Source organism: Eutrigla gurnardus (assembly GCF_963514095.1).
Source record: "Eutrigla gurnardus genome assembly, chromosome: 2".
In the NCBI taxonomy this organism is placed as follows: Eukaryota; Metazoa; Chordata; class Actinopteri; order Perciformes; family Triglidae; genus Eutrigla; species Eutrigla gurnardus.
This window is the reverse complement of record NC_139916.1, coordinates 13,038,007-13,059,371: the sequence shown is the minus strand read 5'-3', so window position 1 is coordinate 13,059,371 and position 21,365 is coordinate 13,038,007. Positions and strand designations below refer to the sequence as shown.

The 21,365-nt window shown below is 44.3% G+C and overlaps 1 protein-coding gene across 3 annotated transcripts; it reads right to left on the bottom strand.

Annotated features, from left to right (window-relative positions):
- Positions 1-4,802: 4,802 nt before the first annotated feature.
- Positions 4,803-18,138, bottom strand: gata2a (GATA binding protein 2a). 3 transcript variants are annotated; one of them, XM_084020273.1, is made up of 6 exons: positions 17,865-18,138; positions 13,148-13,577; positions 11,745-12,323; positions 9,063-9,208; positions 6,692-6,817; positions 4,803-6,039 (listed from the first exon to the last, which is right to left on the bottom strand). In XM_084020273.1, exons 2-6 carry the CDS (start codon positions 13,374-13,376, stop codon positions 5,734-5,736), a joined length of 1,386 nt encoding a protein of 461 aa, XP_083876399.1. In that variant the 5' UTR covers positions 13,377-13,577; positions 17,865-18,138; the 3' UTR covers positions 4,803-5,733. The 3 variants fall into 3 exon arrangements, with proteins under 3 accessions (XP_083876399.1, XP_083876401.1, XP_083876400.1); XM_084020275.1 differs by lacking the exon at positions 17,865-18,138 and adding an exon at positions 17,345-17,368; XM_084020274.1 differs by lacking the exon at positions 17,865-18,138 and adding an exon at positions 13,836-13,925.
- Positions 18,139-21,365: the final 3,227 nt, after the last annotated feature.

Genomic DNA, 21,365 nt, shown 5'->3' with positions numbered 1-21,365 from the left:
TGGATCCCATCCTCTCGCTCCTGGCCATAGGCCAAGTTGCCCTGGACTCCCCCACTCATGCCTTTCTCCAGTTACCTGCCAGTGAAAGCGAGTGGAGTGGGGCGGGGGCTGGGAATGGCCATGGACATTATATGGGTGAGTAAGAGGATGGCAGGTCCAGACGCCCTCTCCCCTGAGCCCTCCCAGGCATTAGTACTGTACTTGCCCACTGGTTTGTCAATGGGAGCCTCTAGATGAATGGGCTCATTTGTCCTCAGACAGTGGGGATGAATTTGTCTGTTGCAGCAGGTGAGCAGGAGGGCCTCAGCACCGCAGAACACGGCATGAATGAGAGCCGAACACTACCTGTCCCAGGTGAACATCCTGAATGCACCCTGTCCCAGGTGAGAGGAGACTGACCTCATTTTCAGGGTGAGTCGAGGGAGTGGTTCTCTGTGTCCACACCCTGATTCTGACAGCTACTTTTTTTGAGCAGATTACACACTCGACTAACGTAGAAAAGAATGTGTGAGGTGGCCAGAATGAGAAGACGCTCAGATGACTGATGCTAATTCATAATGGTCTTAATTTGAAATGCCCTGTGATTACGGGAGCTGAACGGATTTTGTAACCGCCTCATGTCAGCTAAGATTGTGTGCAAACAGAAGAACCCAGACACATTAGCAATGCAGCAACCTCCCGTCAGCAGAGTGGATCCCCAGTTACAGAGGGGATAATCATCTGGAAGTAAAACATAGAAGCCAGAAAGACCTGTAAGTCGAAGCAGTCATAAACCGCTTTCATTATTTCTACAATCTACTCAGAAACCTTTTCAAAACCACAAACTTTGGCAATAAAGTCTAACTAGCCACTGATGAATGATATGAAACACTCTCCCTGTTTCTTTCACGCTTTCACTTCTCTACTTTTATATTCACATGGGTAAAATCCCCAAAATTATCTTTCTGAGAACAAAAGGGTAAGGGTGCATAATAACATGATATAAGGAAGTCACCATTTTATTTGACATTTACATATTTAAAAGATGCGACTACTGTATGGTAAATAAATATTATTATAATAAATGATTTTGTTAGCATGCTTCATTCTCAGAATACATGGCACAAACAAATTATACCATTCATCTCAAGTAAGCCTAAAATAAATTACTGTAAGATTTGTCATATGGTGAGCTCATTTGTCCTAGCATAGTCTGAGAGTTTCACATAGGGCCAATAATTACCAAATAAACAAAGCCAGTCATGAAGGGATTTTATTAGCGACTGCTCTCGCTGCACACAGGCTGTGCAGGATGAAACTTTGCAGAGTAATACACTTAAATACAATCCTAGTACCCCTCGTAATCAATCTCCTTTTACTGTCTCTGTCGGACCTCTATGGTCTTAATTGGGCCTAATCGTACAACATAAGTATTTCCTGTTTGAACTTCTCACTTCCTGTTTTTCTTTTTTTTCTTCTTTCCACTGTTTTAAAAGCCATGTTCTCAGTCAAGCTTGTTATGCAGCTGTAACTTATATAGCAGCCGTTAAATGTTGGGCCTCAAGTGGAGAAGAAAAACATGACAGGAAGGACCATATGGGTCATGCATAAGACATAAAAAAAAAAAAAAAAGATTATGCAATTTCAAAACACTTTTAACTTTTCTGATGAATTTCTGCCATTTGTTGATATCATCAGGGAGTTTTTGCAGGTCAGGATGCGGTTGTTGCCTGTCAACAGAGGTCATCAGTGATTATCGGTTGTCAGCTCTGCTTCAGTCTGAGTGACAGTTATTACTGTTAAGGCTTTACCGATCACATCAACGCTACGTGCTACGGATGATTAATTTAGAAGTGGTGGGAGTCGTTCAAGTGTATAATGGTGTATCTGCGGCGAATTCTATGAATAGCGTTCACCAGGTGTTTTGCTGAAGGGACCCACCTTTTTTCATGCCACGCACAAATGGGTATTTCTATGAATTTCTCTTGATCCATGAGAAGAGGAAGTTCATGTGTGAGTCTCCTCATAGTGTGCATTATTGCACATGGACAGCAGAAACACGTACTGAGTGACTGACCTTTATGGTCTACGGATAAAGGCTGGGATATAGACCCCGTGTTTGTATTATCTAAATACTGTCCCATCTTGCAGCCTTAATATCCTTCTAGGGGTCTGAAGAAGGAGGGATGCTTTTTTAGTTAGACCCAGGCATAGGTCAACCCCCATTGCAACACACACACTAAGAGACCTGCATCTGAACTGAGCTCCACTTCCTTTCATCTTCTATGTCTCTCTCCCTAACTCAACTTTGCAAGGGGATGGTCGGGATACCTTTTGATTCCGCTAATTCAATTTGATGAAAAAACAAATACATTGGGGGAGTGGGAGACGAGAAAAGAGTGGGAGTAATGGGGGGAGGGGGGGGTGAAGAGATGCTGAGTTACATGAAGCTCGGAGGGAATGAGTGGTGGTGGTGGGGGGTTGGTGAGGACGGACGGAAGAGCAGAGGGGAGAAGGAAAAGGAGGTAGGGAGTCAAGATGAGTTGAAACATCCAGTTCCAGGTTGAAGTCGTAAACCTCTCCATGCTCTGATCTAGGTGGCCACCATGTTCACCCCGCCGACGCATCCGAGATCTCCTCCTCATCTCCTCTGTGGAACGCCACTTGGATAGTGAAGATAAGTAACATCCTATTTTATGGCTCCTTTCGTGTCACATAATTCATGATGTGAGTTAGGAAAGGATGTCTCCTTCAGTGTAGAGTTGGTCCGGTGAGACGTGGTGAGTAAACAGTATACAAAACCCTTGCATTACAGAGTCTTTTGAAAATTTAATTGGGTAGAAAATGGAACAGCGGTGGCACAATGCTGACGACCAAAAAACAGTCCAGCATTAATTTCAAGAGCATGTCATGTGCCTGCTACCAAATGCCTGTTCAGGCCGAGGAGATTAAATGTCACCCGTTTTTCCACAAACTGACTCTGCATCCACACACCATCCTTGGATGTATGTGCACATGCATTTGCATGTCTGCGTGTGTGTTTTGTGTGTATGTTTTTGGATGTGCGTTGAGGCGAGGGCAGCTCTGGGAGTAGCTGGCCTGGCAGGCTGCTGTATTATTTTTGGGAGGCCTGCTCCTTCCCTCTGGAGGGCCTCATTGAAGAGTGCTGGCTCTCTCCGTCTCCCCCTCTCAGGCTCCGGGAGTCCGGCCAAGCTCGGCTGAGCAGGCTCGCTGGCCGCTGCAGCTCCCAACCCGCTGGAGCAGCGGCCTGAACACAGCCCAGTACCCACAGCGCTGCACACAGATGGCTAGACTGCTTATTGGCAGTCAAGCATTACATTTTCACTGGTCTTCAGCAAGTGGATCAGGGGGATCCCCACCCCTCTGAAAACAGACACTCGGGCTGCAATACTCCAGTACTGTCTCTCTGTGTGTGTGTGCAGCCAGTTAGTGTTGTGGTTGCTGTGATGTAGCATAAGCTGACAACGCAGTGGTCCAGCTACACTGGGATTACAAAACAGAACCTATATAACTCCCTGGAAAATATTATTTCTGATTTGAACCAATCAACCTCTGGGAAACCCCAGCAGATCAACCTCCACAGCAGTCCAGCAGATGTGAGCCGGGTGGAGAGTTCAGGGAGGGGTTGTCGTCCACTTTTAGCTTGGACCGTTTTAATCAGATGATTTGGGCTGTGGGTGTGTGAGGGTATGCTGAACTCGGTGATGATGACCTCAAATTGACCCCTAATAGAGCAGACTCATTAGTGTCTGGCTCTGTTCAAATTTTCTTCGGCCCCTTTATTTTATTGTAATCGTTCAAATTGGAGGGCGAGACTGAATATACATATATATATATATATATATATATATATATATATATATATATATATATATATATATATATATATATATATATATATATATATATATATGAGAGAGAGAGAGAGAGAGAGAGAGAGAGAGAGAGAGAGAGAGAGAGAGAGAGAGAGAGAGAGAGAGAGAGAGAGAACAGAGAATAAAAGACAAACAGAATAAATGGGTGATCAGAAAGAGAGAGGGTGAAAAAAAAGATAAACAAAGGGGAAGAGAAAGAAAGAAAAAGTATACGAGATGAGGGAGTAACAGAGCCTGCTTCCTGGCAGCCTCAGCTGCGTGCACATCTGTGTGCAAAGGGCCCGAGCAGACCCCCACGTGTTTGCTCAGGTCGCCTGATTGCCTTTCCTTCCTCCTCTCTCTCCCACTAAAGACCCGCTGTCCTTCCTCTCACTCCAATCACTGCAGCCAAGAGAGAAGGCTACTCCAGCAGACACAGGCAGCAAGGACTCTCACACTGAACTGCTCTCATGACTCAGTCGTTTGCCACAGAATAATAATCACACCAAAATTTGGCTATTAGAGGTATTTTTCAAAACAGACCATGCATGGGTTATATTGTTTCAAAGTTGTTGAATTGGGTGGGGTTTTTTTCGCTGTTGTTGTTTTTTTTCCTCAAGTGTGTGTGCATGAGCATGTGGGTATGTGCATATGTATGACTGTGTGTGACTCCGCTGGAGTCTGCTGTCTGGGTACAATGGTCCAGCCTGGGGCCTCAGCTCCACAAAGAACCCTTCTCTTAACAACACGCCATCACAGATAGAGGAGGAGCCTGACCAAAGCATTACCACGCTCAAGGGATCACAGAGCTTCCCTTGATGCATCCGATATCCCTTATGATTTTAATAATCAAGCACTCTTCGTTAAAAGGCGAGTTTAGTCTTATGCCTGCATGTTTGAATGAGAGAGAGAGAGACATCAACAAAACTTGTGAGACAGTAACAGATCTTACTTTAAGTATTAACTTTATTTTCCTTTATTTCCTTTACTTTTGTGAGATGGAAAAATGATAAAAACGTACAGCTCAGGGACTTGTCATCTAAGATAGGTCAGTGTTTTTCTTTACGTAATAACCATGAAATTAAAATCATACGTTTTCATGTGTCTTTGACGAAAAGCTTAAAGAGGGAAAATAAATTATCGTAGCAATAATTATAACATCAAATATAACAACAATAATAGCAGTTAAGCATTTATAAACATTCTATTTACTGTGTATTTTTCCATAAAAGTCCATTATTAAAAACAGGTGGTGAGCGCTGTGGTTGCGTACAATCCAGCATGTGAGGAGAGCACTGGTTTGTGGGTGTTGTAGTCTGCGTCAGACCGGTCCGTAACAGTGGTGCACGGGTGCTGTAGCTGTCAGCCAGACTGAAGACCTCCAGCGATGTTTGTCTATCCACAACAGTTAAGGACGACAGCCTGGGGATGGACAGGGTGCACGTATCTCAGTATATAATGAGATGGCCGTGAGGTGAAAACATCGGTTCATTTTAAGACCTCTCGTGAGTCTCCTGTTACAGGGTCATGGAGAGGTGGGTACCAAAGTGACTTAGTAAAAATAAGCAAAAAGAATGACAAGCGTCTCCATTCACTCAATTCCTGCAAGCCTCAGTCACCAAGGGACTAAGAAACCCCTCATCATATTAGCTCTTCACAGAGTCCGCTAAAGTCCTGCTTCGCAGCGTCCCATCAGTGAGCTCAGGCATGACGCGACCTTCAGTCATTAAGTCCAACTGAAGGTCTCTCCCCTCCGTCCACTGTACATGATGCAACAAGTCTGCTCAGCTTTCGACGTGATGTGGAGGCCATTTAGTGTCGATGGCGTTGTGGCTCCTACAGGCGAAGGAGTTTTGGGTCTGTGGGGGGGGGGGGGGGCTCAGTGACTCAGGGGCTCGGCCCAGACCGGCGAGCGATTGGAGTGGTGGGGGTGACCGAATGAAGGGTGAATGGGCGTGGGAGTAGGCAGCATGTGTCCCGAGTGGCTGAAGGGGGGCAGGTGACCCATGTGGGTCATGTGGCTGGAGAGGCCGGGTGCACCGCCGAAGGGAGAGACCTTGTCCTGCATGCACTTGGATAGCTCGTCGAAGCCGTCACCCGCTCGCTTGTTCCTCTTGGACTTGCTGGACATCTTGCGGTTGCGTGTCTGGATGCCTTCTTTCTTCATGGTCAGGGGTCTGTTGACCTGTGGAGAACGGCACATTAGCTCAAGGCACGCCAGACGGAAAGCCTCACTGACCGTGTGAATAGTCAACATTATAGTGGTTGAGGTTTATGCTGCTGTAATACATCTCACAACGCATCGCTAATCAGGATTAACATGCATTTTGTTTTACGGTAGGCCAACATTTACGGGTTACACCAGTGTGAAATAACAGCTATTAACAATAAGCAGCTGTTTTGCATATATAGCTGGATTATAAGTGAGTCTGGGGCGTGTCGGCGCTTTTGTTTAATTTGGAAACCAAACGGAACAGTGCCGGTCAATATGAATACATGGGGATGAGGGCCTGGCTGCGTCTGAAAAGAGCGGTCTCAGACAAATCCTCATCAGTGTAACCGACGCCGTTACACTGAATGACAGTCCCACCCTGCAGCCTCTCCGGGGAGTACCGCCCCCCATTGAAACAACGATGGATTAATAAAAAAGGACGACCGGTGGGTTCTGCTCGACAGCGTGAGCAGGCTTTGCCTCGACACTCTCACAGTTTCTCTGCTCCTAAATCGATACGAGCTGTCCGCCCACTTAACCAGTTAACGACCAGTACCCCCCCCAAAATAAATAAATAAAAAAACACCGCACTTCAGTGCAGCGGGTTTTTTTCCAGGCTACTTACATTGTGCAGTTTATAGTAAAGGCCGCAGGCGTTACACACCGGGTCTCCGTTCCCGTTGCGCCTCCACAGGGTGGTGATGGTGGTCTGGCAGTTTGCACAGCAGGTGCCTGCACGTCTAGCGGCGGACTTGAGGAAACAGAGAAAAACACATCATGAATAAATGACCCATTGAAACGTCGTAGAGGTCACTGAGCGGCATAAAATCACCCGGTAGCCTAAAACCTCGCGGTTGGCACCTGGAGACGGCTCGCATTTATGGACGCGAGTCGCATGCAACGAATTAGTGTTTTCTGCCTCAGCACACAGGCGATGAGAGACAGAAAGTTTTTCTTACATTTAACGGCAGAACGTGGGTTTTTCGTGAGACCGCAGAACCATGTGCAGAAAAGCATCAAAAGAAGCGACACCCAGACCGGAAAAAACACTTAATTCCTCTGTTAATCAATTACACGTAGACCGCTACAGCATGATCACATTTTCTAATTTATGCAATGAGACGTGGTTTTTTTTCCCCCTATGCTTTGAAAATGCCCGAATCTGAACACGCCTGTCACTGATTATCATATTTAATGAATTAAAAATAAACATTCTGGTAATACGAGGTTATAATGGAGGCCTTGTGTAAACTTTCTATTTATCCTGATCCAGGGAAACTGGGCTACAAGTCGCGTAAGACCCGGTGTCCTGCCTGGCAATGTGCTTCTGCATCCATTGCGGATCAATTCTTCACACATAATAAGAAACATTAGCTTTACATGCAAGCGCCCTCCGGCATTTTTTCCCCCCCTTTACAGGCAGCGTCCAGGTTTCTCTTGTTAACTAATTTCAGGTGGACTCGTTGCTGTTGACCTGGAGAGCAGCAGCAACCACGGTCCTTTTATGCGCAATGAAACATGCAGCCAATCTTTTTAAATAAAAAACCGTTGCTTTTTTTTATTTATATATATATATAAAAGACTGCCCATCGAGATGGCAAACAAGAGAAGAACACGAATCCATTTATTTTCCAATCCCCGCCCCTCGCGCTCCGTCTCTTCACACATAAGCGGCTCCTCCAGTGTTGTGATAATCTCTTTACAGTATATGTCAGTCTGGCCATAGAGAATGCAGCGCGCTGGTTGAAGGCGGAAACAGCCGGGAGCCTGACTTCCTTATCTGGGCCGGGCAGATATCCGGATAGGAAACAACTGGATGCCCCTTTGAACACAACTCTGAAAAACACTTGAGCTGAAAATGCAAAAAGCTACAGCCACATGGGCCGACCCAGTGGAAAATGTAATAGACTTGTTCGCGAGTAGGAACGACGTGGCGCTGGTCAAGGGACAACACGAAGAAAATGTCAAATGAACCTATATATTAGGCCTATAATAGGCTGAAGAATACTTTTTAAAAAGCTGCTAATTAATGGCAAGTCGAATTACCAGCTGACGTTAAAGAGCCATTAGACAGGCTAATATATATATATATATAATTCAATTAAAAGTTTATTTATTTTTTATTAATTTTAAACCCAGTCCTTATTTTCGTAATAACTTGGCCATAATTATTATTAGTAGTATTTGTATTATTTGTGACCATGTTGCAGTTTATTTATATTAATCACCAACAGTTTAATAATATATTTAAAATGCTTATCTTTTCTTCTAATCAATTTAAACAGTTTCAATTCATAAAAACGCATAGTTATTTGTGGATAATTTTAGACAACTGATGGTTTGTTTGTTGACAAAGCAACCACTTTTGTCTAAAAGGAAGGAAAAAAAACACAATACTAAAATTACAACAATCTGCTAAACAATAAAGGATTCAGGGGTTAGTGTACATTATCAATCCTTAAAATAATATTTAAAAAGCTATAAAAAAAAGAGTATTAGAAGAAATAATTAACCGAATGCACTCTTGTTTGATAGTACTTATAAAGATTTTAAAAGATGATTAAAATAGGTGTGTTTTTATATTGAGATTTGAAAGCCATGAAATGAATTATTTCTGGAGCAGAGAAATGTGTCCAGCTTCAGTAGGGTTAACGCCAGAAGTGGCTGTGCAGTGGTACATCCACTACAAGAATGTGATGTGTCCATGCTGCTTTTCATTTACTCAAGCCTGGTGTTAACTAAAGCAGCATGGGTAGTGGTATCAGTAACAGTATCAGAAGTACCAGCAATAATGATAGCAGGAACAATGGCAATAGTAGCAGTATTGTAACAGGCCATGAAGGCGGATCATCGGGGGGTGAGAGGGACAAACAATTCCAGGAAGATCATAGGGAAAATATAACTTTCCTGGAATTGTGCTGCAGGCATCTGCTTTGTGCTCATATTTGGGTGCCTCTCTCTCGCTCCAGGAGAGAAACGATGGAGTGGGGACTCACCAGTCTACGTTTGGGCTTGATGAGTGGTCTGTTCTGTCCGTTCATCTTGTGGTACAGTCCGCAGGCGTTGCACAGGTAGTGGCCGGTACCATCCCTTCGCCACAGGGGGGTGGAGGTGGCACCGCAGTTTACACATTCACGGCCCTCTGCGTATAATTCAAGAGGACAAAAGAAGAAATTTTATATAATTAAAAAATTCACTGTCAATCCGTAGCGCCACATAGCAGCTGTCCAGCCCCAATCGGGCAACTATACGGCGAGGTGGGACCTCAGATGGCCCTGTAATATGAAGTCAAAATCCGTCTCATGGTGGTGACAATGTCCACATCAGAGTGCAGGTGTACCGAGTGTGCACGGCTGTCATGGACACAGACACCTCTATGTAAACCGATCCAGAGTGGGGAGGCCAGAGACAGCCAGAACCGTGTCCAGAGGTGTCCAACAAGAAGAATGAGGCACACCATCAAATTAGGACTACATTATTCATCAGCTCAGTGGGCACCCATGAGAGGAAACACAAGTGTGTGGTGATGGTATTAAATGTGGGGGACAGTGTTGATGAAAAGCTTGCACACCAGTCGGCTGGAAATAATGTAGGAACTGTGTTCAATCCAACATCATTTTGATGAAGTTTGTTAACCAGTGAGTGGACTAGACTTCCTCTGCATGCTCATACTCTTCTATATAAAAACCTGCTTTTTTAGTTATTCCCACATGCTCTCCCCTCCCTTTCAGGTTTGACTGACTTCAAACAGCCTGTTGCTAAACCGACGGATTCATTTAATTCAAGTATCCCTCTCTCCCTAGAGCATCACCTCATTATTCCTGTTATAATGCCAGCGACACCCACAGTCCCACCCTCACTCTACAATAGAATCTGACCTGAGCAAACGGCTATGTTCCTTTTGAAATGCATCTCACTGTCGCTTTTTTTTTTTTTTTTGCACCACCGTTCTCTTCCTCTTAAGTGTTTTGCAGGTTCAACAACTGCATTAAAGCAGATTATTAACACTTTAAATATGCGTCAACTATGACTGGTGCATTTATGTCTTATGCAAGGTTTAGTGTTGAAATAAGAAAAAAAAAGGGAAGTTTTGTGTGAAAAGGTATGAGGGGAGGAGTTCTGGTTTGAGGCTAGTTCAACAGGAAGCCACACGACTGTAAGGTATACATGCTGACAGCTGAAATGTCATTGTGGCATTTTGTACAACAATCAATCACCATTACTGGCACATAGACTTCGACTTTGATAGATAAGAGCCTTTTTAATGCTGTAGCTGATATGTTTGTGTTACTGATTCAGGCACAGTCTGGCCAGCTTCTTTTTAAATGTCACCGTGTTACATTTCTCTGCTACAACAGCTAACGCTCACTCAGTTTATCAGCCAGTGAGCATCGCCCAGGTGAATTAAAAAGCATGAGCACAATGGATGACAATATATCTAATTACACAGCTACATTTGGAGCAACGTGTTTGCATAACAGTCTACAATGTTTCGCTCTCTTTTTTTTTGTGTAATATATCAAAGCACAACAGCTGGACCAATATAGGGAAATTACAGCGCCATTACCGGACTGAGTTGTTTTTCATATGTCTTGCACATTAATGTCAGACACAAGACTAAATATGTTCCTCTTAATATGACTCCCAACACATGCAGTCTATTGAATCAGGTGCTTACCCAGACAGTCGGATAATAGACTGAGTTTTATTAAAAAACAATTTCACCAACTTTAATTCAAATTAATTAAAGTGAACTCTATGCACTGGTCTCCATTCCGACGTGATTCTTGTTATATAAATGCACTTTCATCTGCTCATAGAAGCAGGTCCACTGTGGACTCCATGTCAGAGCGCTGGGCCAAGGCCATGCTTAAAAACACAAACAGCAGGGCTCTGTCGCCTGTGCTTTGTTAGGACTGGGGAGAGCTGTGGGCGGGGTGGAGGTCGTGATTTGTTCACTTGGAGGTATACAGGATATGGCAGGAGCCAGGGCGTCGTGACTCCTTCATTTTTAAGTGCAATAGAGGCCAAATTTAAAAGAAAACAAGTTTATGGCACGCGAAAGAAGCCGGTTAGATATGCTGAACGTAGCCTTATCGCAAATTAAATACTTCGATGTAAAAAAAAATAAAATCCTCGTTAAAGATGTAAAAAAAAAAAAAGTTTTAATCTCTGGTGAAACTATAATCATTCCGTGTTTTTTGTTTGTTTGTTTTTTCGACAAAGCACCAAAATATACGTGTAAAGAATAAGTTTAATTAGCTCTAATCCCACTTTCCTTTCTTTTAAATCGCCTTAATCATAAGGGCCCTAGCTGAACAGAAAGCCACGCATCGACCCCGATTAGTCCGATGAGTTTCATCAAAGGTTGGTTCCTTAGAAAAGTGAAGCGGTTTTTAAGTGACGGAGGAGTGCGATGAGGAGAAAACAGCCCAATATGGAAATTACTTCTCTTTTTGTACGCGCCCCACTGGAGCAACAGGTCTTATACAACTCACAATTAGCATAGATTAGTTCAAGGCACAGCTGATCATTAAGAAACGAACACAATTTCAAAAAGGACGTCTCTGACTAGCAGACTATGACAACATTAGCTCAATACATGGTGACAACAAACATGGATGATTGATCATATCAGGCCTCATCGGTTTGAGCTGAGAAACACACGAGAGACTCACCTGAGCTTGACCGAGCCTTGCTCTTGCATTTGGGCGTGAAGCTCGAGGAGGACCCGCCGAGCAGGCTGCCGGGGTGGAAGAGGCTGCCACCGTACTCGTGGGCTGTATGCAGAGGGTAGGCCGGGTAGGTCGGGATCGGGTGGTGCGTGGCCGGACCCTGGCCGTTCATCGAGGCATGCAGGCCGCTGCGGAGCGGACTGCAGCTCTCCATCTTCATGCCGTCCGTCAGCTGCACGTGGTACTTGATCGACTCCTTTTCGTCCATCCTGGTCGAGCTGGAGGTCGGAGAAGTTGGGCCGGGGTCCGGGGACACGTCTTTCGGAGGGGTAGGAGGGAAACTGTAGAGGTGCGAGCTGGAGTGGGACACCGTGGTGAGCGACGAGACCGGTGCCGTGCCGGTGCTGCTGCTGCAGGGGTAGCCGGAGCCGGTGGGGTGCAGGCTGGGTTTGCTGAAGTGGCTGACCGCCCATGCGTTATGGTGGTGGGCCGCGGACAGGGCCGCTTTCCCGGGGTCCAGCCAGGGAATACCGGGACTGTGGATGAGGTGTGGTCGGCAAACCTGGTTTCCAGCGAGGCGAGCTGAAATCCAAAGAAACGATGTATTAAATACTCGTTTTATGTTAAATGCCTCGGATACACCCGTATGTCCAGCAGTTTTGAAACGTTTAGTATTCCCGGTTTACAAACAAAAATACTTTTATCTTACCTGCTAAATACTCAGAATTAGAGTCCGACATTACGTCCCAGTTATAAACTAAAAAGTTTTTTTAAAATTTGAAATAAGAATTTTTTTTTCTTTCTCACGACCGGTTAATTTTCCAAAAATATTTCCCGTTAAATGACAGTCGCCCCACACATCGTTCCCATTTCTGATCGAGATGATAAAGTCCTATTTACCGCAGAAAACACACCAAAAGTAGCTTCTAGTCCTGGCAGTATCTTTGCATCGGCTGCAGCTCTCGGACTAAAGATTGTTAATAGTAAATTTGCGGTTTTTATTTTATATCCGGGAAGTGACTCTCTCTCTCTCTCCCCCTCCAGAAACTCCTGCCCCAGCAGAGAGGGGTTAAATGACATACTTCCCTTTCCTCTCGCTGTCATTTGCTAGAAATTCCTTTTATGTAAGTGAATGGGCCCAGCAGTCAAAATGGACCGTTCTAAGGAAATTACTGCACATTGTCACGTTAAACTTATAGTTGTGCAGAATTTACAAGACATATTACACAGTCACACATTCACACACAATGATATATATTATATTATATATATTATATATATATTATATATATATATATATATATATATAACCCTCTGTTTTTTCTTTGATGAAGAAGGCTATACAAAAACGTGAAGTATTAATGCGTATATATATATATAATGAGTGATACGTGTGCGCATCTTACCGTGTGCTTGGCTGTATGTGACCCTTGCCCGGGAGTTGGTGTAGTAAGGGTTCCCTTGAGAGTCCAAGTGGTTCAGAAACATGTCAACCTCGTCCTGGGGCAGTAAAGGCGCCATGGGCTCCATGTAGTTGTGGCTCAGACTGTGGTGGTGAGAGTCCGGGTGCTGGCCGTTCAGCACTGCGTGATGGTGCGCCATCCACCGAGACTGATCGGCCGCTGCGACCTCCATGGTTGAGCCGGCCGCGTCCTTTCTTCTGAAGGCGTATATCTTGTGCGCTGGGCTACTGTTATGCTACTATGGTTTACCTCCAAGTGGAAGTTAAATCCTCCTCACAATATAGTTCCCGAGCAGCGGAAGGTGTCGGCCGTGTTTATTTACTTGAGAAATAGAATCCTTGAATAACCCGGTCTCCTTTCTCCTCAGTCCAACCTGCAATGAGACGAAAACAAAATGTGAATCGAGCCTATAAACATCGTGACCGCTCCACCTCTCCTCCCATCCGAAGAAGAGGCGTCCTCTATATGTTTTATCTAATCAAAGCAGACGACATGTGACACAAACATTGCCCATTTTTAGTGTCCTTAAGTTGAAATGTTGAAAAGTGCACAGCTGTGTCGATGTCGACGCATCCCGTACCCGCATCAAGATAAACATTTAAAAAAAATTACAAATGTGTCCTCTGGATACCTGTTGCAATTCCGATCAGCTGACGGCATATGCAGCTTGTGTAAAACCCTTGATCCATGCAGTGCTCTGGCTCATTAATGAGATGTGGAGCAGACTGATGCGACTGGCGCCAGTAAATTCCCATATCAAGCCACGTGGGGCGGGGTCTAGGTCGGAGCCAATCACAGCCCCCCCCTGTCACAATTGGCTCGCTGCATCCCTGCTCTCCTTCTTTCAATTTTCATTTCCCTGCACCGAAAAACTAAAAGACTTATCAATCAGCAGTGTAATTTTCTCGGGGGTCTTTCTCTCTCATGAAGCTCACACTGAATGAGCAATCGGTCCCCGATAATCTGCTTTTTTAGCGGCGGTTATAAGCCTAAAGACAGACATCAAACATGAAGGAAAATTCAGTCTGCACAATATATGGCTTACTAGGCCTATTATAATGGCGTAGAAAGCGTAATCTGTCGCAAATCGCCTTCGCCTGCACGAACCCATCTGTAAAATATGTTAATATGAATGATCAGAATGATCAAATGTTCAAGATTTTTCGAGTGGTGTTAAAATATCGCACCCACTCGTAAAATGTCGCCGATTGAGTTTAACATACCCAACGTGTTTTTTTTTGTTGTTTGTTATTTTTGCATAGCTGTTATGTAAATAAACAGCGTCTTCAGCACCTCTAAAACCAACAGAAGAGGAGTCGATTTATGACCCCGAAATTGGCCCCATTGTTGGGAGCGCCTAATTGTCTTTAATTAGAAGGGCATTCCTCTTGTGAAAACATTGGTTTTGTCTCGGGGACAGAGCAATTAAACACTGCAGTTTGCATACGAATGGCGTCTGGGCGCTATAGGCCTCACCTATGAAAACCAGTTGGTGGCGATCAGCGTCGCTTACCTGCCTCATTTAAAACTCACAATACAAATCAAAACATAAACCAAAACCCTTAACAGAGGCGTATAGAATTTTAAAATATTTGATATTTTTTATTATTTATTAAATAGTTTTTGCTACCTTGAAGGACGCAAGCGTGTTTCTGTCGGTGTGAGTTAAGGGGAAATAAATATTATATTATGGTGAACAACGTTCAGATAAATCTAAGAAAAAAGTCGTATTTTATTCTATTCTAATTGCAGAATTATCTGCAGTGCGTGCGTAAAATGATTAGTCCGTGCACATAAATCCATGCCTGTGGCGCGCGCGCACGTGTGTGTGTGTGTGATTGACAGGGAATAATTGGAGGGTGCTCGGAGCCTAGACTGGCCGCCACGCTGACGCCTGGACCTGACGTCACAGCATCACGGGGGTGTGAGTTTGCGGGGGTATCACGTGAAGCTTGTGATACCTAGACACATTTTCTGAGTACAAGACCCCTCATAACTCTGATTATATGGCGTCCACGATGTGGGTCATTAGGGCGACAATCATGGTCTGATCTCATGTTATACCTACTGGGAAAATGTGTGTGTGTGTGTGTGTGTGTGTGTGTGTGTGTGTGTGTGTGTGTGTGTGTGTGTGTGTGTGTGTGTGTGTGCGTGCGTGCGTTCGTGCGCGTGCGTCAGTCAGTCATCAGTCGTTAAATCAGTGGCACCTTGCCAGGGGCAGTGAGTTGATGAGCTCAGCCCTTTGAGCTTGTCAACTCCTAAAATCAACAAATTAGTTCATGTAGGGCAGCAGAGGACCAGCTACCTGAATAGCTCACATTCCAGTGAAACGTTGGCAGGTGGAGTGAGAAGATATTTATCATTATATGGTTATTGATTGTTCTTTATAGATATAGCATTATAATGCACACATGGACCAACCATCAATTATACACTATTTGTATGACTAATGAAAAGAAGCTATTTTATGCTGCTATCCCATAAGTGCTGCCACACATGCTTGAACCCCAAGCAACAACGACTCCCTCTGTATGAGCATGAATGGATAGCCGGCGATGCTCTTGTTCTCGAGGCTAGTATAGTGAAAGGAATTTTTTTTCTCGAGCACTCTAATATGTCACTATAGCCTGCAGTGCTCGGCCTGTGCTTCTGGCTCCTGGCTGTGCTAACCACTGGGCCTTGCCTCAGAGATTGGGTCAGGCCCAGGCTAGCTGCTGCAGCATGCCCATTGTTGTTTGCATGTTTGCCAAATGGATTACTCAGCAGGATTTAGCCCTCTGTAATGTATACCTTCATTAATCCCATTTGTATCTGTGCTGGAACAAAAGTGGAGAGTGTTGGAGAGGGGGGGTGGGGGTGTGGGGGGGCACTTTCCCTCTGTCTTTCTCAAGGACACAGCAGTATTGTTTCAGCCAGGGATGCTATCCTAGACCGGAGAACACTATCCCTCCCACAACACCTCCTGCTCTGGGTGAGAACTGTACCGCTGTGCAGCCACAGTGGCTAATGAACAACAAGATTATCATTCCGATCCATGCTGTTATTAAATGGGATTGGCTTTATCTACCTGTTTGTTCCCATTGGGCACGGTCGTCCATCATTATGGAGGTGTGTGACTGCGTGTGTGCGTGTGTGTTGGGGGGGTGTGAAGAGCCACAGTGGTGCTTGTGAAGATAAGCAGAGCCAGAGAGAAGGGAATGACACAAACCAGCTGAAGCATTATTGTCCCCTTTACTCACGGCTAATTAGATCGAGCTGGGGCACTGGGGGACTTTATAGACACAAGCACCCAGACACAGGACCATATAACTGCTGGGAGAGGGGCCTGGACGCTGCTACGAGAGCAGCACTCACTCTCATTTAAGCAGTTTGAGATGAGAATAATAACATTTCAGAATAGGGCAGAAGATGACACACGAACTGCTCACTTAACAAAGGGGATTATGGAGCAGAAGATGATTCTTAGGTTTGGAGCCAAAAACCTTTTATTGGAGCTTTCAATACAGAACCCTTTTTTAGGGAAAATTCCTCTATGGCTCAATGCTGTGATGTTGCTTTAAACTGTTTGTTACAACAACAAAAAACTGTCAGAGATGCAGCTCTGTTCATTCATTGAGCCATTCAGTCACTCATTCATTCAAATATACCAAGGTTGTTTCTTATTCTCGTTGCCTTAACCTAGGAATCATATCACTAAAAGCTTCACACAGTGACTAAAAAAATGAATGTACAAACAGCCCATAAAGCATCATGCAGACAACAGCACAGGTAAGAGGGAGAGGGGGGAGAGGTGTAAAAGGTGCCATGTATTCCCTCCAGCTCCTGCATGCCTGTGGAGACCCCAGCCCGCCCCTCTCCGCTCCACCATTGTAGTGATGTGATTGCTCTTTCTGCTGATGAAAGATGATTACTCAAGTCATTGTGCATTTTAAAGCGTAACAATTCAATACCCTTTTGTCGTCACTAACATCATATTGATGACGCACTAATCCATTTCGTGATCGAGGGTTTGTTTTTTTGTTTTGTCCCTCGCCCTCGGCAGCATAAAGAGGGCATCATTGAAACAGATTAATAGTATTTACGCGACCGTGTCGATTCTTAAAATAAATAAATAAATAGAATATAAAATACGGTACATACCTTTGTCTACTCGGCGCTATATCATTGTTGGTGCCTTCATTCTTAGTTTTAGCTCCATAATTGACTCATCTTTATTGTTCGCCCTTTAGAAAAAATAATAGGTGCGCCACTGAAGAGAAAAAGAAAAAAACAGCGAATAAAACAAAAGAAGCTATAATGCCGCGCCTTTACGGGCATGGATGTATGCTTTACACGTTTAATCCAATATTGTGCTGCTTTCTTTTCGGATGTTATGGAGGGTTATAGGCTTATAGCCGTGACAAACTAAGGCTGAATGTGAAGGTAAATATGAGCTGCAATTACGACCAAAGCGTAAAAGTATCCAACATGATTCCTTAACGCTCATCACGCAATGTTGCAGAAATATCAGCTGTTTTTTCTATAATAACGATCGCCGAGGTGATTTTTAAACCATTAAAGCAGCTTTGCGTATTAGCCGATTTTAATATTTAAGACAACAATATTTCCCAAAAGAAGATTTAAATGTGGCAGATAGTCTAAACATATAGAATTCTCTTACCTGCTTCAGTCTCATATGTGGCTGCGCTATCTGAGTCAAACCAGAAAAAGTGGGTCCATCCGATCCACCGCACAGCTTCGGCGCGTCTCTCCAAATTAACGGCGCAAGAATAAACGACCGACGGGGGGAAAAAGCTGCTTTTTAAAGATACTATCGAGTCAACGCGGAACAAGCGGTGGTCCGGAGCCGCGGCTGTCCGTCTCATCACCCGACAGAGAGCGGTGTGTGTCTGCGTGCATGCGCGCAGTCCCTCCCTCCTGTCGCCCTGCATCCAAACCTTTCTGAGTATGAGCAAAAAACTTCAGTGGCCAACACAGCAAACGTAGTGGCACGTCAGCCAGCAGCCTGTCTTCCGGGTCCCGGTGAAACAGACAGAAACTGGCAGCAATAGGCTACCTGTTCCCAAGAGGCGATCAATAGAGTTTCACTTCCCCCAGTTCCTCAGGGTCCCCGCATTTCATCGTTTCATATCAAGGAGCCCCGATACACTGATGGCATTAAGACCAGGGACACACTTCACTTCTCAATTTATAAAGAAAACTAACAATTGCATTTGATTGAGGACTTTGTGGGTCTTTCAAGGGCCAATGGACGTCGCTGGTCCCCACTCGTTCCCAGCCAGGTGCAAGATTGATATGCGCGCAATCCGTGCGTGAGTTTGAAATTGAGATGTGAAGCAACTTCGCAGAGAAGTATCATTTGGATTTTGGTGATCAACATTTGCAGTGATTAATGTCCCGTTCTTCACGTTTAAGTCAACAAGAGTCCCAAAGCAAAACTAGATGTTGCTTATCAAGTGAGTGACAGCCTCGCTGGTCCTAATTGACTTAGAGATTCTGCTTCATGACACCCCCCCCCCCTCCCTCGCCCCCATGTCCAATGTGTTAAAGGGGAGAAATGCGGCCCCCTCCCTCCTTTTGTGCTTTATATCCCTCACGGTAACAACAACTTTGTAAAACATGCAAAGCCCCTAAAATCTCCTGCACGCGACCATGGGCTCGTGCGCGTCGCTGGAGCCAGGCAGGTGCAGAGGGCGCGAGGACCTCTGCAACTCGGGGCTTGCGCTCCCCAGAGTGCACACGCACAACAAAAAGAAGGGGAAAGAAAAGAGTGAAAAAAAGAAATGTGAAGTCTGACTGAATTAATAACATTTGTTTCAATGTTTAAAAGCAGCCGAGCAAAGATGCGAGAGCTCGAAATATCGACATTTGGCACAATGGACGTCCACGGAAATATCTTTGTTCACTTGAATAACCTCAAAGTGCTTTATGGGTTTTTTTTTAAAGGGTTTGACTCTTAAAACATACGATTTTTTAAGTGGAACAAAAATCCCTATTTTCACCGTTTGTATACAGGCCGTGTATTGTTATTATCTGGACTGTAAAGGAAAACTAGGCTACTCTTTTAAAAACAGCATCATTAGTTAGATTTTATGAGCTTTATTTTTTGTTGCCTCATAGTGGACTATAGTCTATATTATTGGAATTAGGCGATCCAAACACAATACATTCGAGTTTTTAAAAGTAGTAGTTAGCCTAATTAGAATATAATTGGTTGAGAATTGTGACAATGGGCTCTTTCAGATCCGACAACAATTCACCAGAGATACCAAGCAGATGCTGAAATAGATAAATAACAGTTCAAACAAATGCCTCACCACCTAATAGATAAATAAGTAAGTAAATAAATACATATATAGCCTACTGCGTGTATATTTTCTGTATATACTGTATATAATAATATTAATACTGTGATCTCTATCACTAAATCAACTACACGACATTATAGCTTAATGTTATATTTGTGTCTGCTTGCTCTTGTTTTGTTAATCAATTTTCTGCATGTTCTGCACGAGACTCCGCTGTCTGCGTGCGCGCACGGTTTTCGTCAGGGATGATATTATATGCACACAGCATAGATGCCAGGGCCCTTCTCCTTCTGATTATTACCAGGGGTAATATTTCATCGGCACCACGCAATCTTTGTTCTCTGTGAAGATAATAAATGGCCTAATCGTTATCAGCAAACTGCTGGGGGTGTCAGCACCGACCGAGGCTGGAAGCGGGGTCCAAAGTGCTGCTGAATAAATTGGTGTTCCTTATCTCTCACTCCCAGATTATCGCCGCCTTTTCAAACTTGCACAACAAATACATTCAATGCATCTAATGCATCATTTGCTAGGGGGGACGGGGGGGGGAAGGGGATCCCGCAGGTTGATAGAGACAGATAGGCGCAGGGAATGAGAAATATTTACACGTTTTACGCGCTGCAGCGGTCCAACCAATGTAGGCTCCATTTGGCTTTAGAGGGAGTTTATTGGTGCACCCACACGACACTTTACATAACAATACAAGCAGTATTAAACATACATCACTGTGATATGATGCCTATCTGTCTGATTAGTCCCATTAGCCCGCTGCTAGAAGATTTTAGCTTCTTTTTTTTCCTTTTTAATTTGGGAGATTCACATTTAAAGCGCATTCGTCTTTACAACATAAGACAGTGTCTCACATTTACCAACTTAGAAGACTGTAACAAGATTTGGATATTTAGGCATATCTCTAGATAACAATACAAAACGCAGATAACGCGACGAGCTCAATTTCCAACTGTAATTGTACTTGAGAAAATGATTCAATCACAATAAACACATCGAAACACGATAGCATTATCTTCGGTTTCACAACAAGTAAGCCGCTTAACATGCGCCGTTAGTTTTCCTGTGGTTCCGTGTTGTCTGGTCAGCAGGCCTCCTCGTCTCCAGAGTCAACGGGCCTCGCACTGGGCCCGTGTTTCCATTTAAATAAACCGCCCTGGCATTTGGGTTAACATTCTGTGTTTGCTGTGATTCAGGACGCTGAAGACGCTACTAGGCTACATTTGATAGGCTAATTGATTGCGCGGTTTAATAGAGCGAATAACGTGTCGTTTCTTTTCAGGACTGACCTTTCCCCCCACCTTTTCGTCTTCAAATGAAACTCATAATTTCAACATGCGAACAAATGCTGCGGGCCAAACGCGACAAAAAAAAAAGAAGAAGAAGAAAAAAAAAACGTCCATAATGCAGTATTTATGAGTGACACTTATGACAAAAAAAATAGAAAACATTTTCCAATACACACACACGCACTCGCTCCCCTTTTTAATACCGCGGCATCTCCACCGGCCCCGGTGCTCCGATGGTCTCCTAGACAACCGAGATAACGGTGCAGCAGTTTTCCATATCGGTCCCGGAGTCTATTATAGCTCGGGATTAGCTCTCTTTCCGAAAAGGTCATACACAAAGTCACCAAACCTGCCTTCTTTCCACCCCATATGGACCCCGGGTGAAGGCACATTTATAAACATGCATGTGCCATTTCGTCTAGGCTAATGCCATTAGACTAATGGTGCTAAAAAAAACCTAAAAAAAACCTTAGTAATATAAATGAGAGCCTTTTTGAGGAGATGGTAGAGCCCAGTGTTCCTAGCACTGTGGCGGAGAGTTCCACACTGCAGGAG